The sequence below is a fragment of the Brachyistius frenatus genome, unplaced genomic scaffold (genome assembly GCF_029030835.1).
Source record: "Brachyistius frenatus isolate BFR_SWC_R1_liver_20210118 unplaced genomic scaffold, ASM2903083v1 Contig_315, whole genome shotgun sequence".
NCBI classification, from domain to species: Eukaryota; Metazoa; Chordata; class Actinopteri; family Embiotocidae; genus Brachyistius; species Brachyistius frenatus.
The window spans coordinates 32501-50000 of record NW_027210914.1 but is presented as its reverse complement, the minus strand read 5'-3'; the positions used below and the strand labels follow the sequence as shown (position 1 = coordinate 50000).

Sequence of the window (17500 nt, the reverse complement as noted above, 5' to 3'; positions counted from 1 at the left end):
AATCACAAAAACCATCAGAAACAGATGTTTTATTTCCTGTTCATCATCCTGCTTCATGACCGAACAGGTGATCTGATCCAGTCCGGGTCTGAAGTGGTTTTAGATGTGGACCAGGTCTCCTGTGGACTGGTGCGGTCTCCTGTGGACTGGTGCGGTCTCCTGTGGACTCGTGCGGTCTCCTGTGGACTCGTGCGGTCTCCTGTGGACTCGTGCGGTCTCCTGTGGTCTCGTGCGGTCTCCTGTGGACTCGTGCGGTCTCATGTGGACTCGTGCGGTCTCCTGTGGACTCGTGCGGTCTCATGTGGACTCGTGCGGTCTCCTGTGGACTCGTGCGGTCTCCTGTGGACTCGTGCGGTCTCATGTGGACTCGTGCGGTCTCCTGTGGACTCGTGCGGTCTCCTGTGGTCTCGTGCGGTCTCCTGTGGACTCGTGCGGTCTCCTGTGGACTCGTGCGGTCTCCTGTGGACTCGTGCGGTCTCCTGTGGACTCGTGCGGTCTCATGTGGACTCGTGCGGTCTCCTGTGGACTCTCCTGTGGACTCGTGCGGTCCCCTGTGGTCTCGTGCGGTCTCCTGTGGACTCATGCGGTCTCCTGTGGACTCGTGCGGTCCCCTGTGGTCTCGTGCGGTCTCCTGTGGACTCATGCGGTCTCATGTGGACTCGTGCGGTCTCCTGTGGACTTGTGCGGTCTCATGTGGACTCTCATGTGGACTCGTGCGGTCTCATGTGGACTCTCATGTGGACTCGTGCGGTCTCATGTGGACTCGTGCGGTCTCGTGGACTCTCGTGGACTCTTGCGGTCTCGTCCCTCTACTGCAGAAAACAGAAGAAAAAGCTCAGACTTCAGATGAACTTCAACTTTCCTCTGAAGTGTCGAACCTGAAGCCGACTTCGTGCTCTTGTTTGACCTCTGAGGAGGTTCTGAAGCTCTGCTTCCCTTCGAACCCTGAACGTCTCTTCAGGTTTTATTGATCCGAGTTCTCTCACCGGCCGCTGACGGTGGAAACGCTCCCTGACGTCTGTCCTTCCGTCATGAGACTCTGAAGAGTAGATGAAGTATCGATGATCATAAGAGCAGCTGCTCTGTGAAGCCCCGCCCCTGTCAGGTGAAGCCCCGCCCCCGTCCTGCGTCCCTGCAGACCTGCTGCAGCGACACGTTTCTCCGTCGGGAGAGTTCGGACGCAGCCGAGCGTGAAGTCGTGTTTACGTCAGCCGCTGTTTTCCTGCTTTATTCCCTCCTGACGAAGACGAGCAGGTGAGCCTTCGTCAGCGGGCACGTTTAATGTTTCTGATATCGGTCTAATTCAGGATTTGTTTCTACCAAAACGTGATGCTTCTCCGTCGCCCTGGTTACGATCGATACGTGTTGTTGAGAATCGTTTGATCGTTCACATCAGCGGCTCAAAGAACGAATCGCATTAAACAGGATTTTAAACAGTTTCACTCTGAGCTGCAGCAGCTGTAGCCATGGTTACCTGCCTCTCCTCACAGGGACTGATAACACAGCTGGTCTCCATGGTGACCGGTTGACTGTAGTCGGTGTCAGTTCAGCTTCCTCAGAGCAGGAAGTCTTTCAAAATAAAGTTCCGGTCCGAGCAGAGTGTTAGCATTAGCACTGTTAGCAGCTGCTAGTTTAGCGTTAGCATGAGCCTCAGACAGCTGGCTGCTTCGGATCAGCTGTGCTCGTTACTTCTTGTTTGTGTTTGTTACTTCCTGTTTGTGTGGGCTGCTGCAGGAAGTGACTGTTTCACACAGATGCTGAGAACCTCGACAGTTTTTTCATAAAGGATCAATACTGAAGTGATCGTCCTGATAACATTGATCGTGCTGCGTTCAGGTACCGTGGGAGAGACTGTTGGAGGTGTTTGAAACAGGAAAACGTTGATGATGTTGAATGTAACATGATTCTTTTCCTGAGAACAAACTGTCAGCAGCTTCACTGATGTGTGAACCCCGCCCCCCGCCCCCCCCCCGCCCCCGCCCCTCCCCACTGCCCTGGCCCGACCACCACCCGCCCCTGTTAAACATCCCATAATACCCGCTGGGTTTGCCGCCTCAACCACTTCCCCTCAGAGTTATTTCAGCAGGAAGCTGTGACGTTATTCTAAAAGTCCACTAACAGTGTTTCTCCTCTTCCTTCCTCCTCTTCCTCCTCTCAGAGTTTTCAAGAAGTCCAGCCCCAACTGTAAGGTGAGTCAGCTGATGTTTATGGTTTGAGCTCTTCAGTCTGTCGTCTGCAGGACGAATGAACAACATGTTGAAGAGGAGCTTCATTAATCTGCAACGTTTCAAACATGCAGCGCCGCTCGTCTTCATCACGTAAACAGCAGAACAAGAAAATCTAATATTTCACACATAAACAGTCTGAATGCAGCGAAGAAAAAACAGCTGAAACTTTCCACTGCACTCATGTTCAGTTTACGAGACTGAAGACAACATATCAAATATTATTGTTTTATTAACATATCTGCTCATTTTGAATTTGATGGCAGAAACGCGTCTCAAAAAACTTGTGACAGGATCAACAAAAGATGGAAAAGTTGTGTAAAGATATAAAAAAAAAAACCACCTGGTGGAACATCTGACAACTAACCAGGTTACCATGGCAACAGATCAGTAACATGATTGGGTATAAAAGATGATTTCAGAGAGGCAGAGTCTCTCAGTAGTGAAGATGGGGAGAGGTTCACCACTCTGAAAGACTGTGTTGGAAAATAGTTCAACAATCTCAGAATAATGTTCCTCAACGTAAAACTACAAAGAATTAGTGGATTTCATCGTCTACGGTTCATAATATCATTAAAAGATTCAGAGAATCTGGAGAAATCTCTGAACACAAGGGACAAGGCTGGAAACCAATATTGGATGGTGGTGATCTTCGGGCCCTCAGGCAGCACTGCATTAAAAACACACTATTCTGGAGTGGAAATCACTGCATGGGCTCAGGAACACTTGTGAAAACCATCGTCTGTGAACACAGTTCATCGCTGATTGATTCCGGCTCAGCTGCTGTTTTTCAGATGAAACACGTGTTTGTCGTGTTTTTAGCATGTTCATGTTGCACACAGAAGTCACGCTCGGATCATGCGATTTACTGACGTGAACAGCAGACTCGGAGAGCAGCAGCAGCCTGCAGGCTTCCGCCAGTCAAATAACAACATTTGCCTTTTATTTGCATAATTTATTACAACGACCTGAGAGTGACTTCAATAAACATCACCTGGACACACACACACACACACACACACACACACACACACACACACACACACACACACACACAGTGTTTGTTTGTTGAGCTGTCAGTCATATGTAAAACAGCAGCTCAGGAGGTTTTAACTCTTCGAGCTCTGACTTCCTGTTTAACCCTGAACTCCGATCAGTTCACTTCCTCCTACGGGCTCGTTGATCGATGCAGCAGGTCTCCATGGAAACAGCAGCAACATGACTGACAGCTAGAAGAGCTCCAACAAACAAACATCAGATATCACAGAAGAAAAAATAAATTCCTTTTTAAAATCAGCAAAATCTCACTTAAAACCCCACAAATGACATCGTAAATTTTAACGAAGGGGTTTGCTGCTCATGATTAGTTCAAGGACCGTGGGACATTTGAAAACATGACAGTAGTTTCTGTTTATATGGTTTAAATGTTGAATTTTGAAGTAAAGCTGCCGACAGGTGGTGACGTTCAGAAGGTTAAAATAAATCAAATGTTTGATACGTGTTGATCTAAAGTCTGTCCTGAATATTGGATCAATAATGTGTGATTTGATGGAACATGTGAACTAACAGGTGCTTGTGGTCGCTCTGCAGGTGACAGTTTACCTGGGAAAGAGAGACTTCGTGGATCACCTGGATCACGTGGACCCCGTAGGTGAGTCGGACCATCTGAAACCAGGAAGTGTTCCTGCCTGAGCTTTTATTTTGAAAGAACAGTGTGTGAGGTGCAGGTGTAAAACACGATGCAGGTGTGTCCAGTGTCCAGGTGCTACATTTGTGCCGACTCAGCTTTGTCTTCTTCCCACCCACAGATGGAGTTATCCTGGTCGACCCCGAGTACCTGAAGGACAGGAAAGGTAGGCAGCTGCTGGAGCTCCGCCCCCTCGGGGGTCAGAGTTCTTAGTGATGAAGATGAGATGACGTCGCCCTCTGGAGGTCGAATCTCTTTCATGTGTTCAGAATGATCCTGATTTTATTTTGAAAGTCCATCCCTGAGTTTTATCTTCTTCCTCTTTTTATCTCTTCGTTGTGAAACTAATTTCAGTTAGTTTCAACATGGTTCATTCAACTCTTCCTCTTTTTATTTACTTCTTTAACTTTAACAACATCTTTATGAAGTTTTGATGAATTATTGGAATCAGTTTTTAGATGAAATCACATTCAGACCGTTCAAACTCACATTATTTTAAACTTGATTTAGTTCAGCTTCATTAAAGAAGTTCTGTTTTTAATTCACTTAACTTTCTTTACATCGTTTAAATTCCCCCCCCCCCTCCAGTCTTCGTCACGCTGACCTGTGCTTTTCGATACGGCCGTGAGGACCTGGACGTGCTCGGTCTGTCTTTCCGGAAGGACCTCTACATCTCCACCTTCCAGGTAAGCTCCGCCCACTAAACCTCTGAATACAACGTAGTATTCAGTGAAGATTCAAACACTGACAGACGTGAAGCAGAATTTGTTCCAACCTCCCTGAAGCTAACAGGATGTCCTCACCTGTCCGTCACCGCAGGCCTTCCCTCCGGTGCCGGAGGAGAAGAAGCCCAACAGCCGGCTGCAGGAGAGGCTGCTGAAGAAGCTCGGCCAGCACGCACACCCCTTCTACTTCACGGTGAGTCCCTGGACCTCAGGCGGCGGAGCTACGCTGCATCCTGGATACATAGAAACAGGCTGCAATGTCAGGTTTCGACCACGTGGCGTAAGACCCGCCCTCGTAGAGTTAAGACCCGCCCTCGTAGAGTTAAGACCCGCCCTCGTAGAGTTAAGACCCGCCCTCGTAGAGTTAAGACCCGCCCTCGTAGAGTTAAGACCCGCCCTCGTAGAGTAAGACCCGCCCAGATAGATTCAGATTCTCATTTTGACCTGTGCAGTCACATCGAGAATATTTACATTTCTTTTATCTTTTTCAGAAAAAGATATTAACGAGAAGGTAAAAATCAAACTGCAGAGACGTCACTGAAGCTACTTTTTCATTTTTTTTTTCCTGTTTAACAGAATTTAAAACTGTTATTACCAGATCATATTAACAGCTAAATAGCCTATTTTAGCAGAGTATCATTTAACAACTTTAAATCAAATGTTAATATTTACAGAAGGATCAGTTGATCTTTTAGCTTCAGCTTGTCTGTATCATCAAGACCAGTCAGACTTTTCTCATCATGTTTAAGACCACTGAGAAATAGACCTGGACTTCCTGTTGGGTTTGATGTGGTCACAGACAGGGGTAGAAATGTGGGTCGTTTCCATGGCAGCGAACCGTACCAAAATGTCACAAACCTTCCGAGGAACTCAGGAAGTCTCTGATTGGACTAATTAAACTGAACTTCCTGGTTCTTCAAATGCAGTGAGATTCAAACAGGCCTGCAGATCGGCTGGTTTAATGCCTCATGATGTCATATGGAGACTTTTATTTCAAATAAATCATTCAGGCAGTTTGTGGGTTTAAAGGTTAAAGTTTACTGCTGAATAAACAGAGTTTCTCTCTTCTTCTGGTATAGATTCCTCAGAACCTCCCCTGTTCAGTCACTTTACAGCCCGGACCAGAGGACACCGGGAAGGTAACACACACACACACTTATTAATAACCACCTGTCCTCACCTGCTGAAAGACGGCTTCCATCATTCATCAAAGTTAGGAGGAGGAGGAGGAGGAGTTGAGTCTATGTCAGGAAGTGTATAAATAAAAGCTGGAGTCAGTTGGAGGTTTGAGGTGAATGAAGCTTCTTCTCTGTTGATGAATCTCTGTCTGTGTGGTCACAACCAACACGTGAAGTTCGTCACAACCACTTCCTGTAAGATGATCTGTGATGAGAGAAACAGCTGTGATCCTCCCTGTAAACCATCTCCCTGAAAGTAAGACGTCCGTGTTGACCCTCCGTCTCTGCAGGCCTGCGGCGTTGATTTCGAGATCAGAGCTTTCTGTGCCAAGTCGATAGAAGAGAAGATCCACAAGAGGTGAGTTCAACTGCAGGAGGCTGGTTTACCAGCTTTCTGAAGACTCAGGGGACTGACAGGAACACGTTAAAGGGAGGTGACACTCCTTTTATTCCTTCAGCCTCAGCACACTGCAGCTGGGGCTTTTATTTTGTAAACCCATCAGACAGGAAGCTGGAATCTCAGATCTGTCTTTTGTGCAGGAACTCGGTGCGTCTGGTGATCCGGAAGGTTCAGTACGCTCCGGAGAAACCGGGTCCTCAGCCCATGGTGGAGACCACCCGCAGCTTCTTGATGTCGGACAGATCCCTGCACCTGGAGGCCTCTCTGGACAAAGAGGTACACCTGAACACCAGCACGCCTGAACACCAATCTTGTTCTTCTGTCAGTTTAAAGGATCATTAACTTCATCCCGATCCTCAGACACATTAATAAAAACACCTCAGCTGAAATAAACAGGAATGATCCTTTAATCATGTCAGGACCCTTCAAATTTATCTGGTGACTCACTGGGGGGGCGCTGTCCCTATGTTGGGCACTACACACTTTCTATGCAGTATTTAAAACGGAATCAGACGTTAGTCGCCTCTACTGTTTGATAATCATGAAAATGTGTTAGTAACAAGCGTCTCTCTCACATGATGCATTGCGTGTAGCTGTATTACCACGGGGAGCCAATCAGCGTCAACGTTCACGTCACCAACAACTCCACGAAGACCGTCAAGAGAGTCAAGATCTCCGGTACGTCTCTTCTTCTCTCTGTATTTCCTGTTGATATTTTTCTGTCCTCCTCATGCTGTTATAGGGACCTTTAAAATCTTTAAACTCGGTTCTCCTTCTATAAAACGTACTTTAATCTGACAGTAACCGTCTGCTGTCTTTGTGTCCCTTCAGTGCGTCAGTATGCAGACATCTGTCTGTTCAGTACTGCCCAGTATAAATGTCCAGTGGCCCAGCTGGAGGCAGAGTAAGTCCAGTCACATCCTCCTGTTTGAACAGCAGACAAACTACTTTAAACTGGTTTACAGCAGGTTTAAACTGGTTTACAGCGGGTTTAAACCGGTTTACACTCGTTTACAGCAGGCGGAAACCGGTTTAAACTCGTTTACAGCAGGCGGAAACCGGTTTAAACTGGTTTACAGCAGGCATAAACTGGTTTACAGCAGGTATAAACTGGTTTACAGCAGGCATAAACTGGTTTACAGCAGGTATAAACTCATTTACACCAGGTGTAAACTGGTTTAAACTGGTTTACAGCGGGTGTAAACCGGTTTACACTCGTTTACAGCAGGCGGAAACCGGTTTAAACTCGTTTACAGCAGGCGGAAACCGGTTTAAACTGGTTTACAGCAGGCATAAACTGGTTTACAGCAGCTATAAACTGGTTTACAGCAGGCATAAACTGGTTTACACCAGGTATAAACTGGTTTACAGCAGGTATAAACTGGGTTAAACTGGTTTACAGAATGTATAAACTGGTTTAAACTCGTTTACAGCAGGTGTAAACTCGTTTACAGCAGGTGTAAACTGGTTTAAACCGGTTTACAGCAGGTGTAAACTGGTTTAAACCGGTTTACAGCAGGTGTAAACTGGTTCACAGCGGGTGCAAACTGGTTTCAAACCAGATGTCCTGTGATAAGTATTAAGTAAAAGTATTAAATTATCACTCAGCACATACATTTGAACTAACTGATCTGAGGTAGGGGGTGGGGCTTACCTGGATAGTTTGATTGACAGCCGCATGTGGTCTCCACAGCGACCAGGTGTCGTCCAGCTCCACCTTCTGTAAGGTGTACACTCTGACCCCAACGCTCGACAAGAACAGAGAGAAGAGAGGACTGGCTCTGGACGGGAAACTCAAACATGAAGACACCAACCTGGCCTCGTCCACAATGTAACACACACACACACACACACACACACACACACACACACACACGTGTGCAGCGGACAGGTGTGTCGGGGCGGTCACATGACCTCTGCTCTGTGTTTCAGTGTGAAGGACGTCACCAACAAGGAGGTTCTGGGGATCCTGGTGTCCTACAGAGTCAAAGTGAAGCTGGTGGTGTCACGTGGAGGGTACAACACTCACACACACAAACACTCACTCACTCACTCACTCTCTCTCACACACACACACACACACATTTAAACATGTTCCTGTTTAAACACGTGAGGCTGATTTAAATGAAGTTAGATTTATTTGAACACACTTATGGTTAATAATGAACTGGTTCATAATGTTTTAAGATTAAAGGGAGTTGAAACCAGTTTGAATCACATTTAAACTGATTTTAAACAAACTGGTTTAAATCCTGTTTAAACAAGTGAAACGTTCCAATAAACTGGATCAGATTGTTTGTTTTAATCTGGAAGTTAATCAAAGTGTGTTTGTGTGTTTCAGAGACGTGTCGGTCGAGCTGCCCTTCATCCTCATGCACCCTAAACCTGTGGAACCGCCGCTGTCCCGCCCACAGTCAGGTGATACGCACACAACGCACACACACAAACTCTGTCAGCCACTTTCCTTCCTCTCTGTATCTTTCACTTCTGTATCATGAGTTTCCATGGAGATGAGAGGCAGTTTCCATGGAAACAACAGTGTAACATGCTTCATTGTGTGTGTGTGTGTGTGTGTGTGTGTTACAGCTGTGCCAGAGATGGACCCGCCCATCGACACCAACTTGATAGAGTTCGACACAAAGTGAGTTTCTAATCTTTATTGATCGTTGATTGATTTTGACTGACAGCAGCAACAGGAAATCATTTATTGATTTTCAAAATAAAAGTGTTGTCAGTCTCTCCAGGAAGTCACAACAATTTACAGATCCAAGCGAAGCTCTGCTGAAAGTTTGACATCATAAAAGTCCCTTACACGGATCAATCATCGCTCTTCGTCTTCCTCCCTCTTCATCCTCAGCAGCGTCTCCCAGGACGACGACTTCGTCTTCGAGGACTTCGCCCGCCTGCGGCTTAAAGGCGTCGTGGACGACAAGGACGAGGACTGCTAGGATCGCCGACTTCATCCGCTCGCTTCGACCGCCACACACACACACACACACACACACACACACACACACACACACACACACACACACACACACACACACACACACACACACACACACGTGCGTTACATTCCCCAGTGGAGGGGTGGATGAGGCGTTAGGACGGAGGTGTTCTTCCTCTCTTGCTTCAGCCATTCGTCACGCCGCCATCTTCTCTGTTTCTCTTTTCGCTGAAGGATGAAAACTGAACGTGGAGCAGCTGCAGGACAGACGTTAGCGCTGGAGACGGAAACCTCCGCAGCTTCTGTCTCTGCGGCCGCGACGTTCGGGTGTGGGCGGAGCTTGTTCCAAGGTTTAATGTGAAAGGCGTGCAGGAAGCTGCAGCAGCGTTCGTCCTCTTTTACTTTGAAATGTCTGAATGTTTCCCTCGCCGACGGTCACTTCCTGTAAAAACAGATTATATATTTGAAACTAGAAGAGATAAAATGTGTGTAGAAGCTTTTTATCATCGCAGCTGCAACGAGAGGAAACACACTCACAGAAGTCTTACAGGAAGTTCGATTTCACCAGCATCCTCTCTCTCCGGCGCCGGTCCCGCCCGTCTGCTGCACGCTTAGTTTCCACAACCGTTCCAGCTTCTCTTCATTTCACTCTTATTGTGGAGGGACGTCCGGTGGGGGGGGTCTTTCTCACTGTCAACAAACTTCATGAAAAGATAAAAACCAAATGGTCAGAGGAGGCGGGGCTAAACTTGCTCTGTAATAAACATCCAGAGACACAGTTCAGAAGTCCCCTGAGAATCTGTCTGATTTGAAGTCTCGGTGATCAGTGATGTGCGTCTGAACTCCCATGATGCACTGCAGACGGGAGCTCCTGCAGTTAAAGGGACATTTCCACTAAATATGAACAGAACCGATCTGCAGCTCATTAATGAGTTCACGATCTGCAGCTCTGAACATCAGCAGGCCGACGCGTTTCGATGAAACATTAAAACGAGACGAAAACAAAGATTATTGAGGTGAAATATGACGTCTGAATTTAAGCAGGTTACATTAAAGTCGATCTGCTTCCTGTTCGTTTCAGTTCTTCCTTTTGTTCCCGTTGAAGATCGTTCACTAATAATTATCCTCATTTATTAAACTCGACGTCTAAGTTTGTACAAAAGGGTCTAACGCTGCCCTCTAGTGGCCTTTCTGACAGTTACATGAAGGAATGAATATTGATCTACGTTATTTGGAGATGTGACGTCAACATTAACAAAGAAACTAAAATTACTTTAAACTCATAACTGAGTGACATTAATGATGTTTAGTTACAGTTTAATGTCACAAACAAAACTTAAGAAGTTCAATAAGATGAAGTCGGACGATGTGTTTACGTGAATTTCTTATTTAAGTCTGAATAGTCGAGTTCACCACGAGTAGATTTGAGATATTTAGTGGAACATTTTGTGTTCAGACTGAAGTTCTCTGTTTGGTTTTTGTCTTTTCGTGAATTTTTTTGACATGAAAACGTATTTTCACCACGTTTTCGTTGCGTCTCTGTTAGCTGGTGTCACGTTGAAAGAAGGATCGTCGCTGATGTCCAGACATTACGAATTCTTTTCTCACGTTATTAACGAAGTGTCAGAAACACAAAGTCACGTTGAAACTAAACCTTTTTTCCTTAAATTCCACCTTTATTTTATTTTTGAATTATTAATGTGGAATCACTTTAAGAAAAGCGTGAAGCGTTCGCTGGGATCACGAACTCTGATCACGCTGGAATCGTTTCTTCACCTCCGGTCACTCGACAGCTTTTCAACTGATCGGGTTTCTCTGATTGATCGATTCAAAGTTTTCTGGTCAGTCATGAAGTTAAATTCTGTTTCTACCGTGTTTTTATTCGTCTGCGACTCGATGGCGCCGAGTTGAAACCATCGAACTGTCCTCGTCTTGTTGAAGGGAAACACTCGAGTTCTTCGGTTTATCGTCACAAATTCACTTTGTTGGAATATATTTAGTTTTTATGTGAAGCTGCATCTGATTTAGAAACGCTTCGCTGCATCTTCGTGCCTTCCAGACTTCGCTGCTGCCAACTGACTCTCAATTGCCATTTTTATTATTAGAATTATTACTGCGGTTAAAAATAAAAGAATTTGCAACATTATTTGTAAAAAAAAAAAAGAAACGCCAATCATATCTGCCAGTGATCAATCAGCATCTTTCTACATCTTCATACTCAAACTAAATTCTAATATTGGAGTATAAAAATATTCAATTTTAACTATGAGAAAAAAAAACTAAAGAAACTTGGAGGAAAAAAAAGAAAAAGGTTGCTCCTTTCAGTTCTGAACGAGTTCGAACTTCAACCGTCGGATTTTAAATTAAAAATTATAACATTCTGACTTCCTTGTAAAATTCTCGTAAAACTGAAACTTTATTCGTGAAATTAACTTTTATAAGTAAAAAATTTCAAACTGACTATTCTGGTAAAAAAAAAAAAAAAATGTTATTGGGATATTTTTGTTTCTTTCAACAAAAAAAAAATTATTTTTTTTTTTCAATTAAAAATTATTTTCCAAATAAGACGAATTCCTTTATTTACCAGTTTTTTTTGTAGAGCAAACTTTTCTTTTCATCCAATTTAAAATTTGACTTTTTCTCAAAATACATTGTTAAATGTATTTCTGTAATGGGGATTTTGTCTCTATTACTTTAATTCTGAAGTTTGGTCTTTTCTTGGAATATTTTGAACTTCGAAGCATCTAAATATTTGTGATTTACAAAGATGACTGAATTTATTCCTGAAACATTCTGATAGTTATAAATAACTTACTTTTATTATTAATGAATCTGACTGTTGTTTTTTCAGTTAATCTTTAAACTGGTGACAGGAAATCAATTCAAGCTTCAACAGGTCAGAAGTTGCAGATTTCAGCTTATTGTCATGAATTCACGTTTAAAACTAAATTTTCAGAATATTTAACGTCACTTTTTGCTTCGAACACAACAAACCGTTTCAGCCTTTTTTCTGTCATTGTTTTGCTTTTATTTCTCTTTTCTCTCAGAATCACAACTTTTTACTCAAAACGCGTAAATGTGTTTAAGTTTGAGGTCGATGAGGTCAAATATCGTGCAAATGACCAAAGTTGGTGTTCTGACGATCAAACAGCCAAAATGAACCGAACAACGAGAGTGTTTCCTGCTCGTCTCCCCACCAGCCTCCATTTAAAAAACCCTCGTTTTTACTCCGACGTGAAGGACTTCAGCAGCAGCTCGGCTTTTATTTCCTCCATTCGACTTCTTTTCTGTCAGAAACAGACGCGAGTCGCTCGCTGCTTCGAAGTCGACGCTGTCGCTTCACAACGTTAATTTTCACCCCAGAACTCTGGAAGCGATCGAAGAGACGCCACGAGCATTTTGATCGGAGACGAAGCCGCGACCTGCCGACGGAGACGCACGAAGAAGAATGTTCATCTTTATGACGTTTTTCTAAATATTCGTTGGGGTTTTTACAAGTTTTACAAACCGACTAACTTTTCTTTGTTTTGGTCTAAAAACTGCCAAATCCCCCCCCCCCCCCCTCCTCCCCCGTCGGTCAGTCGATGGAGGTGCGACTCAGACGGGATGACGAAGCCGACACGGAGCATGTTTTTGATTTTTTTTTCCAAGCAGTGCTGTGAATCGTACGATCTGTGGTTCTGTCCTGATTTTGTCGTGCATATGTGGGGTAACTTTGCTAAGTGTGAAAATATTTTGACAAGTGCCACGCCCCGGCCTGTGCGATGCTTACCATAATGTCTATAAAACAGGAAGTGATTTCTGCTGGTGCCACCGACACCAGGAAAGATAGAATTATGATTATTATGCTTCTGATTATTATTATTATGGTGACTATTATTATTATTATTACTTCTACTGTATCATCATTGCGACCATGATTATTCTCATAATCATTTAAGAGTCTATTGTTTTGCCATGTATTTTTTATTTTGAGATTTTTATTTTAGTTTTCTTTTTATTATTAAAGGTAAAATGAACTAACAGACGCGGCTGCTGTGATGTTTTCACAGATTATTAATTGTTCAGTTTTGATTAAACAGAAGTTTAATTACAAGCTGAGATAAACTCGTTTAAATGAGACTGAAATCTTAAATTCAATGTCTCGTTTCCTGAATATTTCCTTGAATGTTTGGTGTCGATCAGTCGTTGCGCTTAAAGATGGTTTGAACAGTTTTCATTTACGAGTTTTTATCACTGAAACATCAAAGAAATGAAATATTCTGTAAAACTTTTATTTTGAAGTATATTTCCTGTGAATCTCGACTCTTTAATGACCTTCAGTGGGAAACACGGAGGAATTTTTAATAAGTTTTTTATTTTAATAAATGTCAAACAGAAAGCTTATTTTATATATTTTTAGGGGCATTCAGCCTGAGTTGATGCAGGTCGGTTTGTGTCCACCAGGTGGCAGCACGATGGATCAGGAGATTTGATCAATTTATACTTTCAAGTGATTTTACCAGATGTCAGCAAGAAAAAATAATTTACAGCAACTTCTATTTAATGATTTTGGTTTGTAAACATGTCCTTTCTATATGAACCAAAAACAATATCTGTGATTTATTTAATATTTTAATCTCAAACTGTCTCATCGACGAATCTGCAAAAACAGGATAAAGATAATACATTTAATAAATGTATAAAAAGTTGTAATGTTTCTTACTTCAGTGGTGGAAAAATATTCAAAAGATTAATAAAAGTTGCAAAACAAAAATACTTGTGACATTCAAAAATTCATCTGAAAAACTTATTTTAAAAAAACAACAGCATTGACTTGTATTCAGCGCTTCAGAGTTTGAGCAGCTCAATGTGGATTTAATGACTTTCTGTAGTTTGTTAGTTCAGTCCACTGGTTTCCAACCTGTGGGTCGGGGCCCTCCAAAGGGTCGCCAGATCAATCGAAGAGGAAAGACGACAAAACAAAGAGTTTTTCTCTCATTTTTATATTTTTGGTGAGATATCAGATCATTAGAATATTTGTTAAATCATGAGAATATTTATTAAATCATTATAATATGTATTAAATTATTTGAATATTTATTAATAATCAGAATATTTATTAAATTATTTGAATATTTTTTAATAGAATATTTAATTATGACAATATTTGTTTAATTAATAGAATATTTATGAGACCATGTGAGAAGTTTCAAGAGCTGTTTAGATACTTGGTGCCATTTTACAGTTAATTATTTACTCTTCTTAAAGATTCTTTTTTGCCTTTATTATACAGGAAGTGAGGAAACGGAGAAGAAGATTAACAAAGTAAAGGTGCAGCTGGGAATCGAACCAGAGACTCCCTGCTGATGGTTTTATTAAACTCTAGCTGTCTGTCGCCCCGTCGGAGCTTTTTAAGGTGAATTCTCATTAATTTTATAATCATCAGTGAAAAGTTTTTACATTTGATGACGACTGTTGAACAACTTGAAACTCTTTTTTTCCCACCTGAACCTTTAATCACACTAAAATGTAATTATTAAAGTTATAGATTTCTTTTAGTTCGTCGTTCTTCTTTACAAACTGAAGTTAAAGTTTCATCATCGTTGAATTTAAGCAGGAAGATAAAAGTTCAGACTGAAACAAACAGATCGGATTTCCTCTTTAGTGTTTGTTCAGGGGCACTGAGTGTGTGTGTGTGTGTGTGTGTGTGTGTGTGTGTGTGTGTGTGTGTGTGTGTGTGTGTGTGTGTGTGTGTGTGTGTGTCATGTTAATATTTAGTGTGGACAGTGAGGTGCTCCACAGACGTGTCGGAGACGTCGAGCAGCAGACAGACGGAGACTCACTGATCGTCTGTTTTCTGACGGGACATTTAGATTTAATCTTCATCATCTTCATCATCTTCACCACCACTGATGTCGGTTCAGAAAATGTTGCGTCAGGTCTGGAGGTTGAAGGGCGTCATCATCCTCGTCTGCAGCCCGTTCATCCTGCTGCCGCTCGCAGTCAGCACCACGGTGAGACTAACTAGTTCAGTTAACTAGTTTACTAAGAGTTCACTAGTTTAAATCAACAGTGTGTGTGATTGACAGTTTACTATTTTAAACAATCAGTTTACTGGGAGTTAACAAATCACAAAGTCAACGAGTGTATAAAGTTGTAAACGTGACTTTATAGCAGAAGTGATGTTAGATTGTTTCCTGATTAATAAAACTATCAAATGAATTCATCATCAGAAAAATCTGCATTCTGAAATAAATTTATTGGAAATTTTACCTTTTGGAAGAAAAATAATTAAAACCTGAAAATAAACTGAGCGAAGTCCTAATTTACGTTAACGAGCTGAATTTTAATTCGCTGCTTTATTGTTTTAAATGTCGGTATTCATTCACTCATTATGTAACAGCTGATTTCTGTATTTAATCATCAACCAGCTGAATCGTTAACGACTTCAGTCACTGATTCACCAACTGATCTACAAACGTTACGACTTCTTCACGTTAAAACTCAAAACAGTTTCACTTCCTCTGCAGACACAATCATACTTCATCATTTTATTATGATTGAGTAGTTTATTATATTTTTACAGCTTTTTAAACCTCTGTGTGTTTTCTCTTAGTTCAATGCAAAAAAATAAACACGAAGTTGCTGTAAAATATAAAAACAAAACACTGTTTCCCAAAACTTTTATCAACTGTTTAAAAACACTGAAGACTTTTGAGAACAACAAACTGCCATAAAAATATTATATATATATTGACATTATTTTTTTTCAGGATTTTAAATCTTTAATATCAGTTTGTTTAAATAAAATAATTGGTTTTCATGAAATGGAACAAAAAATTCAAAAAACTTTTGAGAAAACAGTGTGACATGGTGAGAATAATCCGGTTTCGGTGACTCCGGCGACCCCTGCTGGTGAACACCAGCTGGTGAAGCGTTTATCGGAGCCGGAGACCAGAACCAGAGCTGAAAGGCTCCAGATGGGTTCCAGCTGCTGCTCACAGCGGTCGTCTGCTTCAACACGTCTCCGGTTCGCTGCAAAAACAACTTTTATTTTCACAGTTTCACATATTTCAAAATAAAAGCAGTGGAAAGGGACAAAGTGCCTTCGTGGAGAGTCGGGAGGAACCGGCGCTTCACTGCAGTGTTTCCCTCCTCGATAGATTTTATACTTCGTTCTGCACAACATCAATCTGAGTTAAAGGTTTCAAATTAAAAAGATTGTTTATACTGTTGTCCTGTCAGACGGTGACGGATGCTGATTGGTTAACGGCTGCTTCGACAGTTTAAAATGAACCTGAGGTCTCCGGCCAGCAGGAACGACTCGGCGCGAACAGACCAGATATTCACGCAGACATCAGGCTAGCTAATGACGGCTAATAAACAACAGCGAACCTTTTACGAGGTTAACTCGGCTGTGATGTAACTTTCGAGGTAAATGGAGCCACCGTCTTTAACGAGGTCTCTGTTCTCGCCATAATCACTTCGGCCACTAGAGGCACTTCGTTGTATCATAAGTATGATGTGTTAATCTGTGTGTGTGTGTGTGTGTGTGTGTGTGTGTGTGTAGGAGGCGGCCTGTGCTTATGTCATCGTCCTCATGGCGGTGTATTGGTGCACGGAGGTGTTGCCGCTGGCGGTGACGGCGCTGCTGCCGACCATCCTGTTCCCCGTCCTCGGCATCATGGAGTCCAAAGACGTAAGACTGGACGTTTTGTGGGCGTGGTTTAGATCTGAAGGGTTTGATGACCCTATTTTGTACCTGTCTGCTCAGGTGTGCATGCAGTACCTGAAGGACACCAACATGCTGTTTGTGGGCGGGCTGATGGTGGCCGTCGCCGTGGAGCACTGGAACCTCCACAAACGCATCGCGCTCCGAGTTCTGCTGCTGGTCGGAGTCCGACCAGCCCTGTGAGTCACCTGACCGTCACCTGACCGTCACCTGACCGCCACCTGACCGTCACCTGACCGTCACCTGACCGTCACCTGACCTGACCGTCACCTGACCGTCACCTGACCACCTGACCGTCACCTGACCGCCACCTGACCGTCACCTGACCGCCACCTGACCGTCACCTGACCGTCACCTGACCGTCACCTGACCGCCACCTGACCGTCACCTGACCGTCACCTGACCGCCACCTGACCGTCACCTGACCACCTGACCGTCACCTGACCGCCACCTGACCACCTGACCGTCACCTGACCGTCACCTGACCGTCACCTGACCGCCACCTGACCGTCACCTGACCGTCACCTGACCGCCACCTGACCGCCACCTGACCGCCACACTCAGCGCCCGAATCAGCGACTGATTCTGTCCTTCAGAATAAAACAAATGTCTTTTTTTTTTTTT

General features: G+C 43.3%; 2 protein-coding genes across 8 annotated transcripts in view; both read left to right on the top strand.

Annotated features, from left to right (window-relative positions):
• The window catches only part of LOC138635552 (arrestin red cell), a 12335-nt gene extending 1006 nt beyond the window's left edge, over positions 1-11329 (top strand). The window contains exons 2-16 of one of the 2 annotated variants that reach the window (XM_069723092.1): positions 2159-2189; positions 3816-3876; positions 4034-4078; positions 4501-4598; positions 4732-4830; positions 5717-5776; positions 6106-6173; positions 6356-6491; positions 6809-6893; positions 7047-7119; positions 7909-8046; positions 8148-8231; positions 8557-8633; positions 8802-8856; positions 9076-11329. In XM_069723092.1, the coding sequence (XP_069579193.1) occupies positions 2159-2189; positions 3816-3876; positions 4034-4078; positions 4501-4598; positions 4732-4830; positions 5717-5776; positions 6106-6173; positions 6356-6491; positions 6809-6893; positions 7047-7119; positions 7909-8046; positions 8148-8231; positions 8557-8633; positions 8802-8856; positions 9076-9163 (1198 nt within the window). In that variant the 3' untranslated portion in view covers positions 9164-11329. Of the gene's footprint in view, positions 1-2158; positions 2190-3815; positions 3877-4033; positions 4079-4500; positions 4599-4731; positions 4831-5716; positions 5777-6105; positions 6174-6355; positions 6492-6808; positions 6894-7046; positions 7120-7908; positions 8047-8147; positions 8232-8556; positions 8634-8801; positions 8857-9072 lie in introns of both variants that reach the window. The other variant, XM_069723091.1, reaches the window with a different exon arrangement.
• A 322-nt stretch (positions 11330-11651) lies between these two features.
• LOC138635549 (Na(+)/citrate cotransporter-like) overlaps positions 11652-17500 on the top strand; it is a 17102-nt gene continuing 11253 nt past the window's right edge. For 3 of the 6 annotated variants that reach the window (XR_011312151.1, XR_011312150.1, XM_069723081.1), the window contains exons 1-3: positions 14774-15158; positions 16715-16843; positions 16919-17055. Coding sequence is in view for 2 of the 6 variants with exons in the window: in XM_069723081.1 (XP_069579182.1) it covers positions 15057-15158; positions 16715-16843; positions 16919-17055 (368 nt within the window). In the remaining 4 variants the exon portion in view is untranslated. Of the gene's footprint in view, positions 14561-14772; positions 15159-16714; positions 16844-16918; positions 17056-17429 lie in introns of those variants that run through there. The other 3 variants (XM_069723082.1, XR_011312152.1, XM_069723084.1) reach the window with 3 other exon arrangements.